The sequence below is a fragment of the Octopus bimaculoides genome, chromosome 12 (assembly GCF_046866305.1).
Source record: "Octopus bimaculoides isolate indiv1 chromosome 12, ASM4686630v1, whole genome shotgun sequence".
Lineage (NCBI taxonomy): Eukaryota > Metazoa > Mollusca > Cephalopoda > Octopoda > Octopodidae > Octopus > Octopus bimaculoides.
Window position 1 is genome coordinate 48,195,353 of NC_142939.1, and position 17,552 is coordinate 48,212,904.

Here is a 17,552-nt window from a genome sequence, read left to right on the forward strand (position 1 = left end):
GAGATAGATAGATAGATAGATAGATAGATAGATAGATAGATAGATAGATAGATAGATAGATAGATAGATATACCAATTCAGCGATACAAGTATTATGAAATTATATTTAGAGATTATATATACACGTGTTTATGGATTTATAGGTATTGATGTATTTCTGTGTAAGCTTGTGTGTACATCTGACCATGCTTTTGTCTCTGTGTGAATGTGCAACATCGCATATCTCTAAATACATACGTGCATCACCGCGCAAGAAGAAGAAGAAGAAGATTTTCTACTAAAAGAACGAGATCTGAAATTTGGGCGGAAGGTTCTAGTTGATTATATCGATCCCAGAGCTCAAATAGTATTTATTTTATCGAACCTAAACGAAAGAAGGTGAAGATGACCTCGGTGTAATTTGAACTCAGAACATGAAGCGAAAAGAAACGCCGCTGAGCATTTTGTCCGGAGTAATAATAATAATAATAATAATAATAATAATAATAATTTCATTTATTTGCCACAAGGACGAAGGATGAGGGGACAATACAAAGACAGACATAAAGTGTAAGGGTTTACTTATAATGAAGTGATAAAAAAAGAAAGAAAGTAGACACTGAAAAAGAAGGGACATATATATATAGTATACAAAGGTTTAAAAAAAAGTGGCGGGGAAGACTGGGGCCCTCCTGATACAGGAAGGCCTCTAGGGAAAATCGAGGAACCCCACTGTCCGAGATTTCCCTGAACCCCCAGGAGCAAGTGCCCTCTCCATTTCCTTCTCTCCGCCCCGCAGGTCTACATTGAGAGAGGTACCGTCCGCTCTTGCCATTTTCGCAACTTTCACCTACCTTTCAATAAACTCCCTCGGGGACAGCACTTCCTTCTCCACTCACAATTTCTTTTTCAAGTGAAACTTGAAGTCACTGAGAGCTCTACCAAAGAGGAATGTATCTGTCCTCATGCTTTTCAGCCTTGTCCACCAAACAACCTCTTTCACCACAGCCAACGGGCAAAGGAAAACTGCCTTGCCTTCCCCGACACTAATCCTCTATAAATTTCTGAACGGAACATTCACTGATCACATTGCTCGACTAGTAGAGGGCTGTGAGCGCCTACCAATAATTGCCCTGATGCCCTCCCTGGTACTGTGTGTCATGGATTCTGATCTTAACTGATTGGAATTGATATAACGTACCTGTTTTGTTTTGGCATAAAAGATGCGCTACATCAAATATTAAGCTCATTGACCTTAACCAACTGAACATATCACTTACTGGCTGATGATATGTGCATCTCTGTTCACAAGCATAAGTAGTGGGGGATCATCATAACCATATGTTGAGAGGAATTCTTAGCGGTTTGAATAATTCACTCTTTGAAACATGATGGTTTCATTCATTATCTTTAAATAACTTATTCAGGGATCGTTTGAGGGGGATGGGCTACTGAACATGAAGAAAACAATAACTGAGCTCCACCTACAACATCATGCGCTGTTTATCTTGATATGCGTTGACCATGTCACGTACATATGGTTGTGGTGCATGTGTCTGGTGTACACTTATCAGACGGGTAATCATGAGGGGTATATTGGGCTTCATGTACTTGTACCCCAGCATCATTTTGATGATATGCGATGCTCTCTCACTCGCTAATAATAATAATAATAATAATAATAATAATAATAATAATAATCTTTCTTTTGTTTTGCAGTGCTGTGCATCACGCCGGAATTCGACTCGTATGAGGCGAATGTTACCTCAACGAATGGAACAACGGCTGTCTTACCCTGCACCATCAACCACCTCAGTTCCCATCAGGTAAGAAGATATCTACAATTTATTTATAAGGGGAACCAGCTTGAAAAGTGCGAGCTCGATCCTCATTAGGTTCTGATGCCAGTACAGGTTTCTGTCGCCATCTATAGTATTTCACTTCCGTAACTTTGTTAATGATAATGCATTTGCTAACTGTTTAATGGCACAACCATTTCGTTATTTCACAAATATACGACCACCGCTGCTGGATGATTTTCGTCTGTTTGGGGATAAGCTTACTTGCTTTTTCAACATTGTATGTTTATAAAAGTTGCAATCTCGAGGGGAATACTTGTGGTACGTAGGCTTTCAACGAAGTATTTGATCTTTTATGATATAAAAAATCTGTTATAATCAAATGATACCTACGTGACACGAACGAATTTTTATTCAGCCTGCCGGCTAATTGCTACTTTGGTGAATTTTCAATTACTATTTTATAATATCAGTGACGGCTGATGTTATCTTAGCGTACGGTTATTAGAGAAACAATTGCTACTGACGAAGCTCAAAGAGATAGAAATGTATATTTATCAAAGCCACTACCGCTGCTGGACGATTTCTTAGCAATTTAACATTGTATATATTTCCTAGCTTTTTAACACTGTGCGTCTACAAGTGATGCTATCTTGTGACGAATATCGCAGTTAGGTAGACTTTCAACTAAGTATCTGCTTTAGTGTGATATACAAGTTGTTATTTTGACCTAATACTTCTGTCGTACATAATAACTTTTGTATTTAATGGACAATAAAATTCTATTTACTCCTCCAAAATTTGATATGTCTCTATAAATTTATGTCACATCAGCGACTACTTCACGTGTTATTACGTATGGAGTTGATAAAATAGTACCAATTATTTACAGGGGTGAAAATAAAATCGATTGTATAAACTTTTCTAAGAAATTTGTAATGAATTAGTCATTATTCAACAGTGTTTACAATGTTGTTAAACTCTATTGATCAATATAGAAAACTATAGAAGTCTGTCGAAATAGTGTATCACTGTTAAATGCTATTGAGAAACGAAAACACTGTTAAGCTCTGTGACCTACTGTCTAGCGCTGAAGTACACTGCTTACCATTGCCCAACACTTTTCAATTATAAACATTGTTGACTTCATTTTTTTTAATGTTGTTTGAACTTTGATGAATAGTTATGAAGACTGTTAAAACCTTTTGAGCAACGTAGAACCATGCATAATATCGTAGAACATCTGAGGAGACCGCAGAACAACAATTTGGAAAACTGGCAACCAATTTAGAATATAGACACGTGTACCCTTAACGTAGTTCTCGGGGAGATTCAGCGTGACACACAGTGTGACAGGGTTGGCCCTTTGTATTACAGATACAACAGAAACAGGAAGCAAGAGTGAGAGAAAGTTGTGGTGAAAGAGTACAGCAGGGTTCGCCTCCTTCCCCTGCCAGAGCCTCGTGGAGCTTTAGGTATTTTCGCTCAATAAACACTCACAACATCCAGTCTGGGAATCGAAGCCGCGAACCTACGACCAGGAGTCCACTGCCCCAACCACTGGACCATTGTGCCTCCACAATGAGTCACGTAGTGAGTGTGTAATTGGCTAGGAGAACCTAAAGACTACGAGAGGTTATACTAACCGAAATATAATGGAGATATTATCACAGAACACTAAATCAATACTGGAATCAGTGATAACCTAACAATAAATCATGTTTAATAAATTATAAATTGCAAATTATCATTACGGTCATTAATATTACTTATATATATTTTTTTTATTTTTATATTTTAGTCCGGTGTTATTAGTATATTCTGCTGAGAAATTTGTTTAATATCATTAACTCGAATATTTCTAATTGTAATTATTTTTAATCATCGCTAATTAACACTGACCCCTACGGTAAAACTATTTTTAATGTAATTAATGTATTTTATCAGAATAGTAATTTTCTCCAGCAATTACTTTTTCTCTATTTAAATCATATTTTCTCGTTTCTAGTGGGATATTTTTTCTTGTCAATTACTCTCCACATTTTATATTCAGATGAAATATTTGGAATCTAGTTAGGTTTTTCTTAGAAACTTCTGGCAATAGAAAAGTCAGTCTGCTTATTATGCATTGTAAGTGAAGAATTGACATATCTCGGGGCTAGTGAATTGCTTTCATGGACAGGTCACGTAGTTTTCAAATGATCCTCTGTAAATTGGTTCATTTCTATAACATATACTCATCTCTACATGTAGCGCAATACTTTTATGAAAGGCAAACATTTCTTTAGCTTTCAATGAATTCGGATTCGTCCCTCGATGGCGTATTATCAAATCCTAGTCGTTGATGTATTTTAGATACCGGGTTGATATGTCATTCCAGTGTGGCGAAATTTGCGCCAGTCAGATGATGGAGTGTATTAACTCAATTTTACACATCTTCTATCAATAGATGACTTCTGATAGGGCACTGGATTTTGCAGTACAACTAATCGAATTTCTTGTAATAATTTTTTCGCTACAAATATTATATCGACTGGCTACATTTTTTACGGTTATAGCACCTATTTTATTTATGTATCTACTTATTTGAGATGATAAAGCAGTGGTCCTCCTTATATCTATGATCGATAGTCCATAGCCATATATTCCTAACCCTAGTGATCTGTAGTCACTGTGTATCGTCATGCTGTGTATTACGTAGTGTTTTCTGTAGTCGAATGGAAGAGACTTAGGTGAAACACATGCGGTAACTGTGACCCCCTTGTTCACCGTAGGAGTAGATGTGACTACGATTTTGCCACCGCCAAAATCGTAGTCACATCAACGGCAGCAGCAGCAGTAACAACCAAACCCAAACCACAACCATAACACCAATGTTTACTCCACCGACAAAAGGATGCTCGCACATTCGCGCCCTCTCAAAACAATTCAGATATAGATATATGTGCATAGAGGTGCTGCAAGCCCTTTTTTTTTTTCAAGAAGGTAGCAAATCATTAATTATAAGAGGAAGACGGCCGCTGTAAGTCATCCAATTCACACACATCGTAAGGTTGGCTAAAAACCAATGACCCCCATCAGCTGTCCACTGTAACAATAACAAGAAACAAACAAACACGGAAACAAAACGAAAATGAAACCGACAACTAGAACATCAATAACAGCAGAAAATCCATTGTTACAACAATTGAAAAGAAAGAAAGAAAGAAAGAAAGAACCGTGAATCGTAAGATGGAAGGAGGAGATAACACGTCAAAAAGATTGGAAATAGGTCAAGAAGAGATAATCAACGAAAATACTTGCAAATTTGAAAAGCAAAGAAAGCTTTAAGAATTATGAAAATTTGAGACAAATAAGGGCAAATAAGTAATGCCGCAAATCTAAAAGTTGAAAATCGAAGTAATGAGAGAGTTATTGTCAGAAGAGGAGAATACGCATGCGTTCATACACACATACATACACACACACATACACACACATACATACACACACATACATACACACACACACACACACACACACAGAACTTGCCTTGTCTTAGTCCGTTCACACCATGGTTGAGTCGTAGCAGCACCGTTGTGATATACAGCGAGTCTTGGGTATTTTTATATCTGATACAGCAACTCCAGGTTCTACTACAACTGCTTTTTACTAAAGATAGTAAGTTAGACAGACAGAAAGAGATAAAGATGAATCTGCTCCAGTGAAGAATTGATGCTATATTTATAGACACCGAAGGGATTAAAGGCAAAGATGACCTTAGGAGGATTCGAATTAAAAGAGCGGGCAAGGTTACCACAAAACAATCTATACAATGAACTGACGACTACGTTTTGGCGGCCATATATAATGTTTGGTGAACAGTAAGCGTGTTAAACGAAAAAGGAGTTCCTGTTGTAAGGATGGGGTGTTTTTATCCATGTTAATGGCTTAAGTGTGAATTATGACTCGCATCTTCTCTCACCCAGAGATGGTCAGCAGGGTGGCATAATAAATTTAAAATTCTAGCTCTGGGTTTTGAAATTTGTTGGCGTATAATAGTAGACGTGAGATAAGTGCTCGGTAAAACAATCTACTTGAATCCCGTGGTCTCATTAGCACATCGAGATTTGTTGAATTTGCAAGTAATGCAGTAAATAAGGTTAGTAGAGGTACACTTAAATTACAGCTTAACTTCGAATTGGGTTTGTGAACCGATTATAAGTTCATGACTGCAGATAAAACTCAAGGTTACCAAAATATGCTGTGACATTTGAAAGTATTGACATATGCTTTGCTAAGAGTGAAGCAATCGTAAAGACCCTTTTTTCGGAATGGACAGAGTAGGGTAGGATGGGAGTTTGAGATTCAGAGCACAGAAACATAATGAGTCGAAAGATCGATCGTTAAACAGCAATGCTGACGGATTAAGTGTAATAGAGAATAAAAAACTTTGTCTTCAATTACATGTATGTGGGGTACGTTTGCTGTAGCCATTTTAGTAGGTTTGAGCAAGATCGTGCTTTAGTTATACATTAGAGAAGAACAATTAAAGTATTTCTTCGGATTTAGAAAGGAAATCCAAAGCCTTGTTGCGTAGATAGGATCGGAGAATTAACCAAAAGGAGATGGCAGATGGCAATTTGATTGCAGGAAGAAGCGGAGAGTAAAGGAAATGTTGCTCGCATATGTGTGTATCAATGCGTTTATAATAAATACTCATTTAGCTGCTATATTTACCAGGTCACACGAACGTGTAGGAGCTTCCTCATTCGCTGACTATTAATTCAATAGTAGTAGTAGTAGTAGTAGTAGTAGTAGTAGTAGTAGTAGTCTTTTGTCCGCTGTTATCGTTATTGTTGTTTTGTTGTTTTCTCCTTACAAATAATTTAACACAACATTTAACAGACGTTCGAAGCGAATTAGTCGTATAATACGTTTTCGCCATTAATTAAATAGATTTGTTACTCTAATTATTGCCGTTTTTCTTTTTTACTTGCCTAATTATTGTTATTGCTGGTACTGATGACGATGATGATGTTTTGATAATATAATTTCTTAATAGATTCTAAATTTTTAATATAGACGATAACTGATGTAGTGGTATTCTGTGACGTTTGAAAAAGACGAAGCAAAGTTATAGAATCGGTGCAAATGTGCAAGGCGAGATGACAGTGGTAATTGAGAAATTATCATTATAGTGAAACGTTACAGAAACAACGATTTCGATTTAAGTATTATTAAATAGTAAATGCGAGAGGGCAGCTACAGGAGATACACAGGCACACACCCGCACGCACACACACACACATACATACACGCACGCACACACACACACACGTCTATATATTGCATCCACTGTAGTTAGGTTAAACAAATCCGCTCTTGGGACAATCAACAAAAATGTATTCCATCCAATGAGAGTTAAAATCAATTTAATACACAACTGAAAGAGCTGCTAATAGTTTTATGATGTTATGATACTTCAACCAGGCATACTTAGAAAATACGCTATGTATCTCCAGGCTCTGTTTATGTTGTATATGTTTTGAGAACAAGGACACTGGACAGTGAAAAACTAAGAAAAAATTAGAAAAGCGCGAAGAAGATTGATGCAAAAAATGGAACGAAAAGAAAGAAACCTCCACAATTAATGCAGCTGGTATAAAACAAAATAACAGAAAATATGTCAACGTCTGCGAGACAACAGCTCGTTCCTGTGCGAGTGGCATCATCCAATTCGACAAAAGAAACTTGCCCATGTGTTTGCACATGCTAAAAATTTCAGATCTGGAATTATGCAGTGTGTTAGAATTCTTATACAATAACAGCATGCCGCTTCATTTCTTGAGTAAGATGAGGGTCTGCCATTATTATTTTCTGAAACAAAGATTATACAGTGTTAGCAAAAAATGCAGCAATGACCCAAAAATGATATGTCCTCAAATACCTTACTCACCCTGTGTGTGTGTGTGTGTGTGTGTGTGTGTGTGTGTGTGTGTGTGTGTGTGTGTGTGTGTGTGTGTGTGTGTGTGTGTGTGTCTAGTGTATTTTAAGTATAAAAAAACCTCATAACCAGCGTTTAAGAGTACCTATCTTGTGTAGCTGCCACATGTTATTATACCCCCAGGGAATGCAGAAACTCTAGTCACCGTTAAGCGTGACTATGGAGTTGGGAAACACCTACATTGCTAAAAATAAGAGCTAAGCCGTTCTATTGCTGTAGTTAACGCACATTAATGAAAACATATACATTAACAAGGACCATAATCGTCCGAAAAGTGCTGATCGAGAATTCTTAATACTGACGCCAGTTTCGGCAGTTTCCGTCGCCTCATCAGTTAAGACCACTCGATTATTTGGCTCTTTCCAGACTCGCTTCACCATTAATATTTAATGTATTATTTTCGTCATCCAAGTTATTGGATGACTTAGTGATTCGCTAATGTGTATATATAAAATTATCTACAGCATTAGAGCGGTTTAGCTCTTCTTTCTCTCTCGTTCATTCTTGTCATGAATGATTTTATAGATCTTTGATAACTCATTTCAGTTGTCCTGATCTTAGAAAGAAGAATATCTGTAGCCAAGCCAATTACCAAACCGTTGTTGCACACACTTCCAGTATCTCGTGGCAGATAGAGACGGCCATTAACAATAACATTTTCTAACATATTCAGACTCACTTCTAATAAACACATAGACGGTTTCCAAAATGTAAGATAATCTACTTGAGACGTACTCCACAGTATCAGGTGCCAGAGGGCACTCACCTCGAAAGATTTCGTGAACATATCTTTGTTTAACTTGAAATCAGTAAAACACCGGATCGTTCCATCACATGATGTCTTCTTATAGTTTCTATCTATCTGTCTTCTAGAGTGGTGAATCTCTTTCACATCTTGCCAACTATGCTCATTTATATATCACCCATTATACAGAATTTATGTTAGAATAGTGTATCAAAAGAAAACGTCATTTTGTGTGGGTACTACACTATTTTGAAAATATTTCGGCAAATATTTTCTTTTGTGATATCAAAGAGATATCAATTCTGAAACGTTATTTAAGATACAGTTTCTGTAAAATAATATATTTAAGACAGAACTGTAATAAAATAATATATTTACGAAAGTGCTTTTATTAAATAATATATTTAAGATAGATTTTTATGAAATAGTTTATTTATGATAGAGATTTTATTAAATAATATAGCAGTTTTTTATGAAATAGTATATTCTTTCTTGCCAACTCAAGTTGGCGGTATGAAATATTGGGTACATGAAATTGTGTGACAGGCGTAGTTAGAATGTAGGGCTGTAAAATCCGAGTTGATTTTTTTAAACAGTTGTAACTAATTGACAGGTACAGATTACATATTGTTAGACTTTGACCAAAATCCAAAATTAGAAAGATCAGATTAAAGCCAATCAACATTCAGGTTCTGAAGGTCCATGAGTGGTACATGCTCTTCGACTCCAGTTTACCAGCAATATTTTGCCCAATTATTCGAGAATTGGTGTGGACTGCAGGCAGAGGACGTTTGTGTCTACCTCGACAGTTTGACGTGGCTTTCAGCTGAAAATTTGATTTTTGTTTTGAACGTCAGTAAGAGCAGCTCAGTTTCGGTTGTCAGTAAAAGATTATCCATGTGTTAAATCGTCTGCTTTTGACTGTTTACGACACACACAAACTTACCAGACTTGTTTGACTCTCACTTGGAAAATATCAAACATAACTGGGAGCAGGTTTGGAACATTTCCAGCTGCGTTAGCTGCAATTGGTAATATTGTAGAAGAACACAAGCAAGCTGATGTCGTCAAACGTTCCCAGCTCATAACTCTGGGCGCAGAGTCTAAAAGCTTGTCTAACGTGCACGCGAAGAGGCTAGATTTGCTTTTGTTGTCAATAATGTGAAAATGTGTGCATAGAGCTATACAATTCTAGAAAGAATTATTTGCAATCTTCTCCTTATGCAGTATATTGTATAGAAAGCGGGTAACATACCTGGGTTCAGTGGAGCCCGGATCTACTTGGGTCATCCCAAAACTTTCTGTTTACTGTTAGCATATATGCTAGCTCTCTACTGTGTCGCTTTGAGACGTTGAGTCATTTCATTTTGCGGTGGTTTTTCATCGGATGTCAGATAGTAATTTTAATTCACAGTCTCGATATGATAAGTATATCCTTTCGCATTGCTCATGTTTTAATTCTGGAGACTTTATTATGGAACCGGTCGGAGTTCGATGCTATCTCGTTCGATCTATAGTGTGGGACAACCACATAGGCATAGGTAGATGCTGCATCAGATACCATCAGAAAGGTATACGCCATTTTGATTGTATTTGATTAAACAGAGAGGTGAGCGGCCTCCACACTGTAGGAATGAGATGAGATAACAGGTTCATGCATTAAACGGTGGGTTTGTAAATCAGTACTTGATGCAACAAGTCAAGGTTGATCGGCATTGAGATTTCTGAAAAAATGTTCCTGTATGTTGTTCAGGTCTGGTTTCGATGAAAACTCTGAATGGATATGAACAGGAAAGAAGCAATGAGATTACCTACTTTATTTCACAAGATTGTCGATTTATTCCCTCTTGGTTAAGAGTGTCTAACATCACTCGTACGCTTACTGGACATTACGTACTGAGCCTGTGAGATTACATGAAGGGAGGTTTTGAGAGTATCCTCCACTGGGGCTAAGCTAACCTTTTCTCTGTCAGTAGTGAAACGCTCAACCACTACTCCTATCACACTGTCTCTAATCGTGAGCAGTGCTCAGCTAGTGACCTCAAAGACACTCCAAATCTTGGATTTCACAACTACTGAGTGTGTCTCAGCAAATATACATCCTTATCTTGGCTCGAACTACATCGCAAAGATTGTCCCCTTTTTCAGAGTTAGAAAATATTTCAGGCTCCAACAGCTTTACTGATACCCTATACACCTCAAATGATGCCTCCGATGAATTACTGTACTCATATCTTGGATGGGGTTGCTGCTATGCACACTAATACCCTGGACAGTTCTACCATAGTCAGAAATATATAAAACTTTATCCAAAAATGACCATCAAGTTGACATGTTATGTAAATCCGTCCAACTGCAGACATGCAGACATGCTTTTTTCTGGTTTTTCTACTGAAACTAGATTTACTTTTTCACCTCGAAACTGGTTGCTCTGGCTGCTCCCATCTCCGCTCAGGTATTACCAACATTCTGCTCTCATCCCACCTATTGTATCGTCGCTAACCATTACCGCAAGTTTTTCATATGAACCACTACTTTCTGGAATTTCAGCCCTGCACATGATTTCCAACTTCTCAAAAGGAACCACAGCGACGTCGCCAGTCTACGGTTGCCTTTGAAATCCATGATACAGCACTTCTTCCAATGAAAAATCAACAAAAAAGTCCAATATTCTACTCTTTATTTTAAAATGTCTTTCCGTAATCGCATGGTTCTTCATGTTTTCTTTCTTTTGCTTATTTAAGATTTTATTCACTTCTGTTGTTCGGTTACATAGCATTTATTTTGTATTTGTTTATTACTTTGCAAAACAGAATGTCTTTTCATGTTCATGTTTTGTAGCTATTTGAATTAGTTTTTCAATATTCATTACTAAAGTTTTTAGTCCTACTGTGGATATTTTATAATAGTTTTCTAGTTAAAGCTGTCTCTTACCTTCCTGCATTCGTGCTGAATAATTTTTTCTGTTTGATATTCGACTTTGTTCTCTGTGTACAGTCATTTTTTCTTGGTTTCTGTCTAGTCGTATAATTCATTTAGCGTCCAGTTGAGAATATTATAAGTATTTCTTATTATTACTGAGACAGCTGAAGTAATCATGCAGTTTTTTCTTGCATTTCGTTCAGTTTTAACTATTAAACTAATGTGTCTCTAATATTCCTTCCTAACCTTTTCTTCTATTTGTGTGTGTTGTACACTGTCTATCTCATTAATACCTAAGTATTTGGAAGTCTGTGTTTCGTCTTATTTTCTTATCTCAGTTCCTTTATCTAACATGACATCGGTGTTCTTAATTAATTTTTCTCTCTTTAAGATTACCTTGGAGCATTCTAGTAACCTATAGTAAAGCCGTGAAATGTCTGTTACTATCTCTCTACTTGTTTATAATCTGCGGCGTATAAATTTAGGTCGTCCAAAATGGCTGATTGTCTTACCATAGCATTTCTATCAAAATTCAGTTGTTTCGAATAGTGGTTGAATGTCTTAACACCAAGCTCTAAAACGTATAGAGAAAGGAGTCTCTTCTTTAATTAGAGAAAGAATTAGTTTTCATAATTTCCTCTTTCGTCTTTATCATAGTTAATGTCTCCAGGATCCACGTGTGGTGAAAATTGCTTCTGTTAGATAATCTACCAAGGTTAGGCTCTTTTACTTCCTTTCATACACTTCGATTTTAACTTTTTTGATCAGTAATTGATATTTACATGGATATGATCCTTGTCGATATCTGTTGTCAATAATTGTTTTGTTAATTCGACAGCTTAGTTGCTTTATTCACAAAGATTTTTCAGCAGTTAATGTTTTGCATGGTGTAGCAAGACAAATTTTGAATGGTGATGTTTAATGTTGTACACGGCACAATCAGAAAAGAGGAAACTAAAGATGGCATTTCACTTATCTGGGTAGCGTAGTCAATAAAGAAGATTGAACATACCCAGAAATAAAAACATGATTCCGAAAGCTAAAACTATTCAGGGTGCTCAGAACCATCTGGAAGTTACAGATTTTGTCAGGAGACGCAAAACGTGGGATCTTTGCCTCACGACAACCATAAAGCGGAGAAAATGGATAACAACCACTCAGTGTGTATTAGATAAAGAAACGGGTATAAGAGAATTTTAACAAACGCAAACGTACGAATTCTTGAGGATTAATTATCTGGGCAAAGTAAAGTGAAAGTTTGCAAATTAATAGTTTCAAAAGTATTTTGAACACATTTTGCTTTGATATTAAAAATAGAACTAAATGCCAAAAATAGTTTCCCTCCTTGTAATAACTAATAGCTGTAGTATTCTCAAGTGAACACTAAGCGAATGACCGAGAAATTAAATTACTCCCTTTAGAATAAACCACCTAAAAAGTGACACCGAAGGAACATATTTACATAAATACAGAACAAGAAGCATCATTTGCTACAAGATAATTGATATAAACTTGTTATAAAATCCCATTGTGGGACTGGGACACTGGGACAGTATATCAATACAATAATAAAGAAAGTTGCTTATCATCTAGATTGGAGTATCTAACTTTTTCTAAGAGACCGCAATTATTAAAATCAGCACTGTCTAGAAAATTCTTATAAACTCCTATTCTGATATTTTATTATCGAAATGTGATTTTCAAAGACTTTTATTATTGAAGATTTCCAATATGGCATTCAATCAAACGACTGTCTTTTTGTTACTGCTATCTTACACTTCGAGACAACGATTTTTAACGTTTCTGTTTATATTTCTTATGGAAATGAAAGGCTACACATATATTTACAGCGATACATTCTGTTCATATTTCAACAAAATGATTTCTCAAATTTATAGGCTTAATCCAGTGTCAGCCAAATTATGTCAATTCAAGTATCCTTTCATATTTGTTGGGTGTTAAAAAAGAAATAGCAAACTGAATAAGTGGATTTCATTTACTTGTGACATTTGTACCACATAGAAACGGCATAACAACAGGTATGTCCTACCACACACACACACACACACACATGACTTCTCTTCTTTAATGATTTCGGAAAAAGTCGTATTTATTTAATGAAAATTTTCAGATGCATTTTACATGGAGTTTGGGGTTATATTGGATATTGCGCTGAAGACTTGTTTCGGAAAGGTGGAGGAGTTTTGAGTAACTCACACAACTCAGTTTGTTTCCTCATACCTTTTTGAAAACTACACAATTTTAAGAAAGTTTTTTGCAGAAATGTTTCATATTGTACATATTACGATTATGCTGGAATTCTTGCCCAAATCTTGCCCCTCTTCCTAGCAAGTCGGTAGAATAAAGTACCAGTCAAGACCAAAGATCAATAGTATTGACTCACTCCTACTCCTAAATTCCATACCTTGTGCTTCTATTTTTTTTAAAGATATTTTTCACATTTCTTTTTGCTTGTTCGACCGTATTTATCTGTTTCTCAGCAATCGTTATATCTTCCTCGTCACAAGGCGATACACTGGCGCTACTGATTACTTTTGTTTCCAGAATAAATATATACTTGTTTCTTTTCAAAGATGAGTATAAAGCGATTCCTTCGACCATTGCCGTTGGAACCTAAGACTTGTTGCTCTTCTCGTTAATTCGGTTAACTTACGTTTCTAGTTTCCATGCCTAATATTTCTAGTTTTTTTTTTTTTTTTGGTTTTTTTTTCCAGGCAATATAGCATACGTATAGCAAAACATAGATAATTTACCTTGGACTATTAATCGCAAGGTCTTTGTCTCAGCGTTCTCAACCGAGCAAAATTCCAGTACAGTTTTGTGGTATCCGAGATTCAATATGAATTATAAATCCAGTTTGACACCCACTGACCGCATGTCACCTGTCGTTAGTCCTGTTTTAGCTACCCGTTCGTACGAAAGTAACAACTATCCCCAGCTCTTCATCATTTCTGATATTCTTTATTGTCGCACCCGCATTTCTTTCGCTCATGGTCAGCATAACAGTGAGAGCTGCTTGCAAGAATGGAATTTAACACTAGCATAAGCATGGCCTCCAAAGAGGAGGTGGGGGTCTTTTATGGTGATTTCTTCTGAGGTCTCCTTTTGGTTGATCAGTAAAACTTCTTTTGAAGTTCTTCCTTCTCACCCGCTTGCTTTCTCTTTCACCTGCTGTACCTGAGGGTTTGCCACCTCTTTTACTTTTAATGAGAGCCCATGTACTACAAAATGTCAACAAGATTTGTGAAAACATGGACACACGCGCAATATGTATGAAATATCTAAGACACCCTTATTTTGTATATCTGGTTACATAGCTAAAAAGGTAGACAGATTGATAGATATCTACAGATATGTATACATACATATGTGTATATAGATTTGGACATTTATATGCGTTCATGTACAGGTCGATATCGATAAATACGTATGAATCTGTGTATGTATGTGTGTGTGTGTTCGCATGCGTTTTATTTTATCGGCCTTCTTGTGTCAACAAAATATAGAGCCAGGCAAATAGTAGGGTCGATATATAGTCCATTATTCGTCTCCTTTCTGTTATTTTTTCATTTCTTATAAAAGTTTTAGAGTTTATTCTTTCGCCATTTGTGTTTGTTCAAGTGTGAATTTTTGGAATTTGCAAATATTTATGTTTGTTCTATTGTCAACTCTCAGTTTTATTTTTCGTTTAACTCGTGATTTTTTGTTTTCTTTTGTAAAATATTTCAAAATGATTGTCGAAGATTTTTGGTGCGTATCTGCTGCAATCACGTTTGTGGTTAGCACCTCCTCCGCTCCCTACAGAAGAATTTATATTGAATTACGAGTAACAGTATTTGCAAAATGTATCAAATGTCGAAGACAAACCTTATTTTGCAACCCAAAGTAATGGAAGGGTCATTTGAATATCCCTGCAGAGCAAAACTATTATTTTATATAGTAAAACGTGTTAAAATTTTAAAATTCTCTGGTGCTACGTTACAGGTTTCCAACACCACTAACATTACTACCAACAACAACAACAACAACACCGACAACAGCAAAACTACTCACACGATCAACACCACCGACACCGAATATAAAGACAACGTTTTTCCAATCAATAATAACTAACAACAACGCCCAGCATCAGAAACACCACCACGAACGACAATAAAAACAATATCAGCAACATCTACAACTGAAACAAGAACGACAATAGTAATTGTTTCTCACTTAGGCACAAGGGCAGAACTTTTGAGGGAAGGATTGGTCCATTAAATCAACCCAGTATTTTTATAGGTACTTTGTTTTATTGACCTGGGGTGGATAACAAAGTTGAGTTCGACAGGATTCAAAATTAGAACATAAAAAGTCGAAAGAAATGCCGCTAAAAAATTTCTAACTCACTAACGACTCCGCCAATTCACCACCTCATCATTATTATTATTATTGGAAGGAGGCACTGAGGGTTCGATGGGGGGGTGAAGAACCAGTGTGAGTGAAGGAGGCCGTAACTATTGTGGTGATAGTGGGTTTGGTAATACATATAAATGAAATGGCTGATGTTGAAGGACCAATGTGAGCTGAACATTTGATGGGCGTGGAACGGATGGTAAGTGTTGAGGGGACGATGATAATTGAAGAGCCGACGGTGTGGAGGTTAAGCGGCCGATGAATGCTTGAGGGGATGATGGAATTGAAGGAGCAGATGGTTGCTGATGGATGAAATTGAGGGCGGTGAGGAGACGGTGGTAAACCAGAGGTCAATGGATGTTGAGGAGTTGATAATTGTTTAGGGATAAAGGAGTGTTGAAGGACCAGCGGCGACTAAGGGGTCAGTGTGTACTAAAGAACAAATGGGTGAAGCCAGGGTGGAAGATGTTAAGGGTCTGCCATGTATGGAGAGTGTTGTGAGGGCGAAGGGTATTAAGATTCCGGAGGGTACAAAGGAGTTGATGTACCACAAAGAACCATGAGAAAAGATTCCTCCCAGTCTAGCAATAAATAGTATACTGACGATAGAATCCTCATATTTGTTTATTTCAAAACTGTAAATTTATTGATTTATTTACTTAGTATTTATATAATTCTATTTTAGTATATCTGTTTTCTTGGCCAGGTGGTATGGACCAATCCAGAATCAACAATCGTATCTTTGCAAATTCGGCGTATAATTGACGATGTTAGAATCAGTGTGGAACGACCATATATCAAAGATTGGCACCTCCATATAAGGAATGTACGGGTGAGTGACAGTGGGGAGTACACGTGTCAAATCAATACAACACCAGTGAAAATGAAGATTATTAATTTAAAAGTTGTAGGTAAGTAGTTTGTTACTTGTTCCAAATATTCGTCAGCTTGCACTCGCAAAATCTCTTCCACTTATATCTGACATTAAAAATCATTTCAGAAGAGCGTATATTCTGAATGTACTAAGAGAACACTGCACGTATATCTAAGAGGAAAAATTTTATACTGTTCTTGCAGTATCCTCATATAATCTGATCAGTTTGAATTATGTATTATGTATAGAGATAAACTAAAGTTTTATTGTTTATTGTTGAGACTGTACTTATGTCAGTGTAGTAGGTTCTTCAAAGGGTATACCTTGTAGCAATTGCTAATCCTTATTACAGATACGAGGGCAAGCTGTAAAGTTCATAGGATGACTATGAAGGAGTGGGGCTTCAACTATGAAATATTGCATGCATTAATTTCAACTCTTCTTCATACAAGGGTGGACTGAAAAGTTTATAGGTTGACCCAGATACTCTCATGGAATGTGATCAAATGGGGTTTGTGTTTCAAGATAGACTCCCTTGTGGTCCTCACACTTCGTCCATCGGCGTTGCTGTTATTAATAAGAAAATTTGGAATTAATACATGCAAGATTTCATAGCTCAAGCATCACACCTTCATAGTCAGCCTATTTATTTTTAAGCCCACTCTCGTAACTGTATTCTTTCTTTCCAGGTAAACTGACGTTTGACAGTTCAAAGAAGACTTCACAAGTAATTAGTAGTGACTTTTCTTGAAAATGAACAAATTTTGGCAACGTGGTGTTATCAAGTACCTGCAGAAAAACGGTTTAGCTCCAAATGTATGTGTGTATATA

The 17,552-nt window shown here is 36.5% G+C and overlaps 1 protein-coding gene across 1 annotated transcript in view; it reads left to right on the forward strand.

Annotated features, from left to right (window-relative positions):
• The first annotated feature begins 1,699 nt into the window (after window positions 1-1,699).
• Window positions 1,700-17,552, forward strand: part of LOC106878436 (lachesin) — a 68,812-nt gene continuing 52,959 nt past the window's right edge. Inside the window, exons 1-2 of the mRNA XM_089361006.1 lie at window positions 1,700-1,805; window positions 16,554-16,758. Of these exons, the coding sequence (XP_089217132.1) occupies window positions 16,731-16,758 (28 nt within the window). The 5' untranslated portion in view covers window positions 1,700-1,805; window positions 16,554-16,730. The remainder of the gene's footprint in view (window positions 1,806-16,553; window positions 16,759-17,552) is intronic.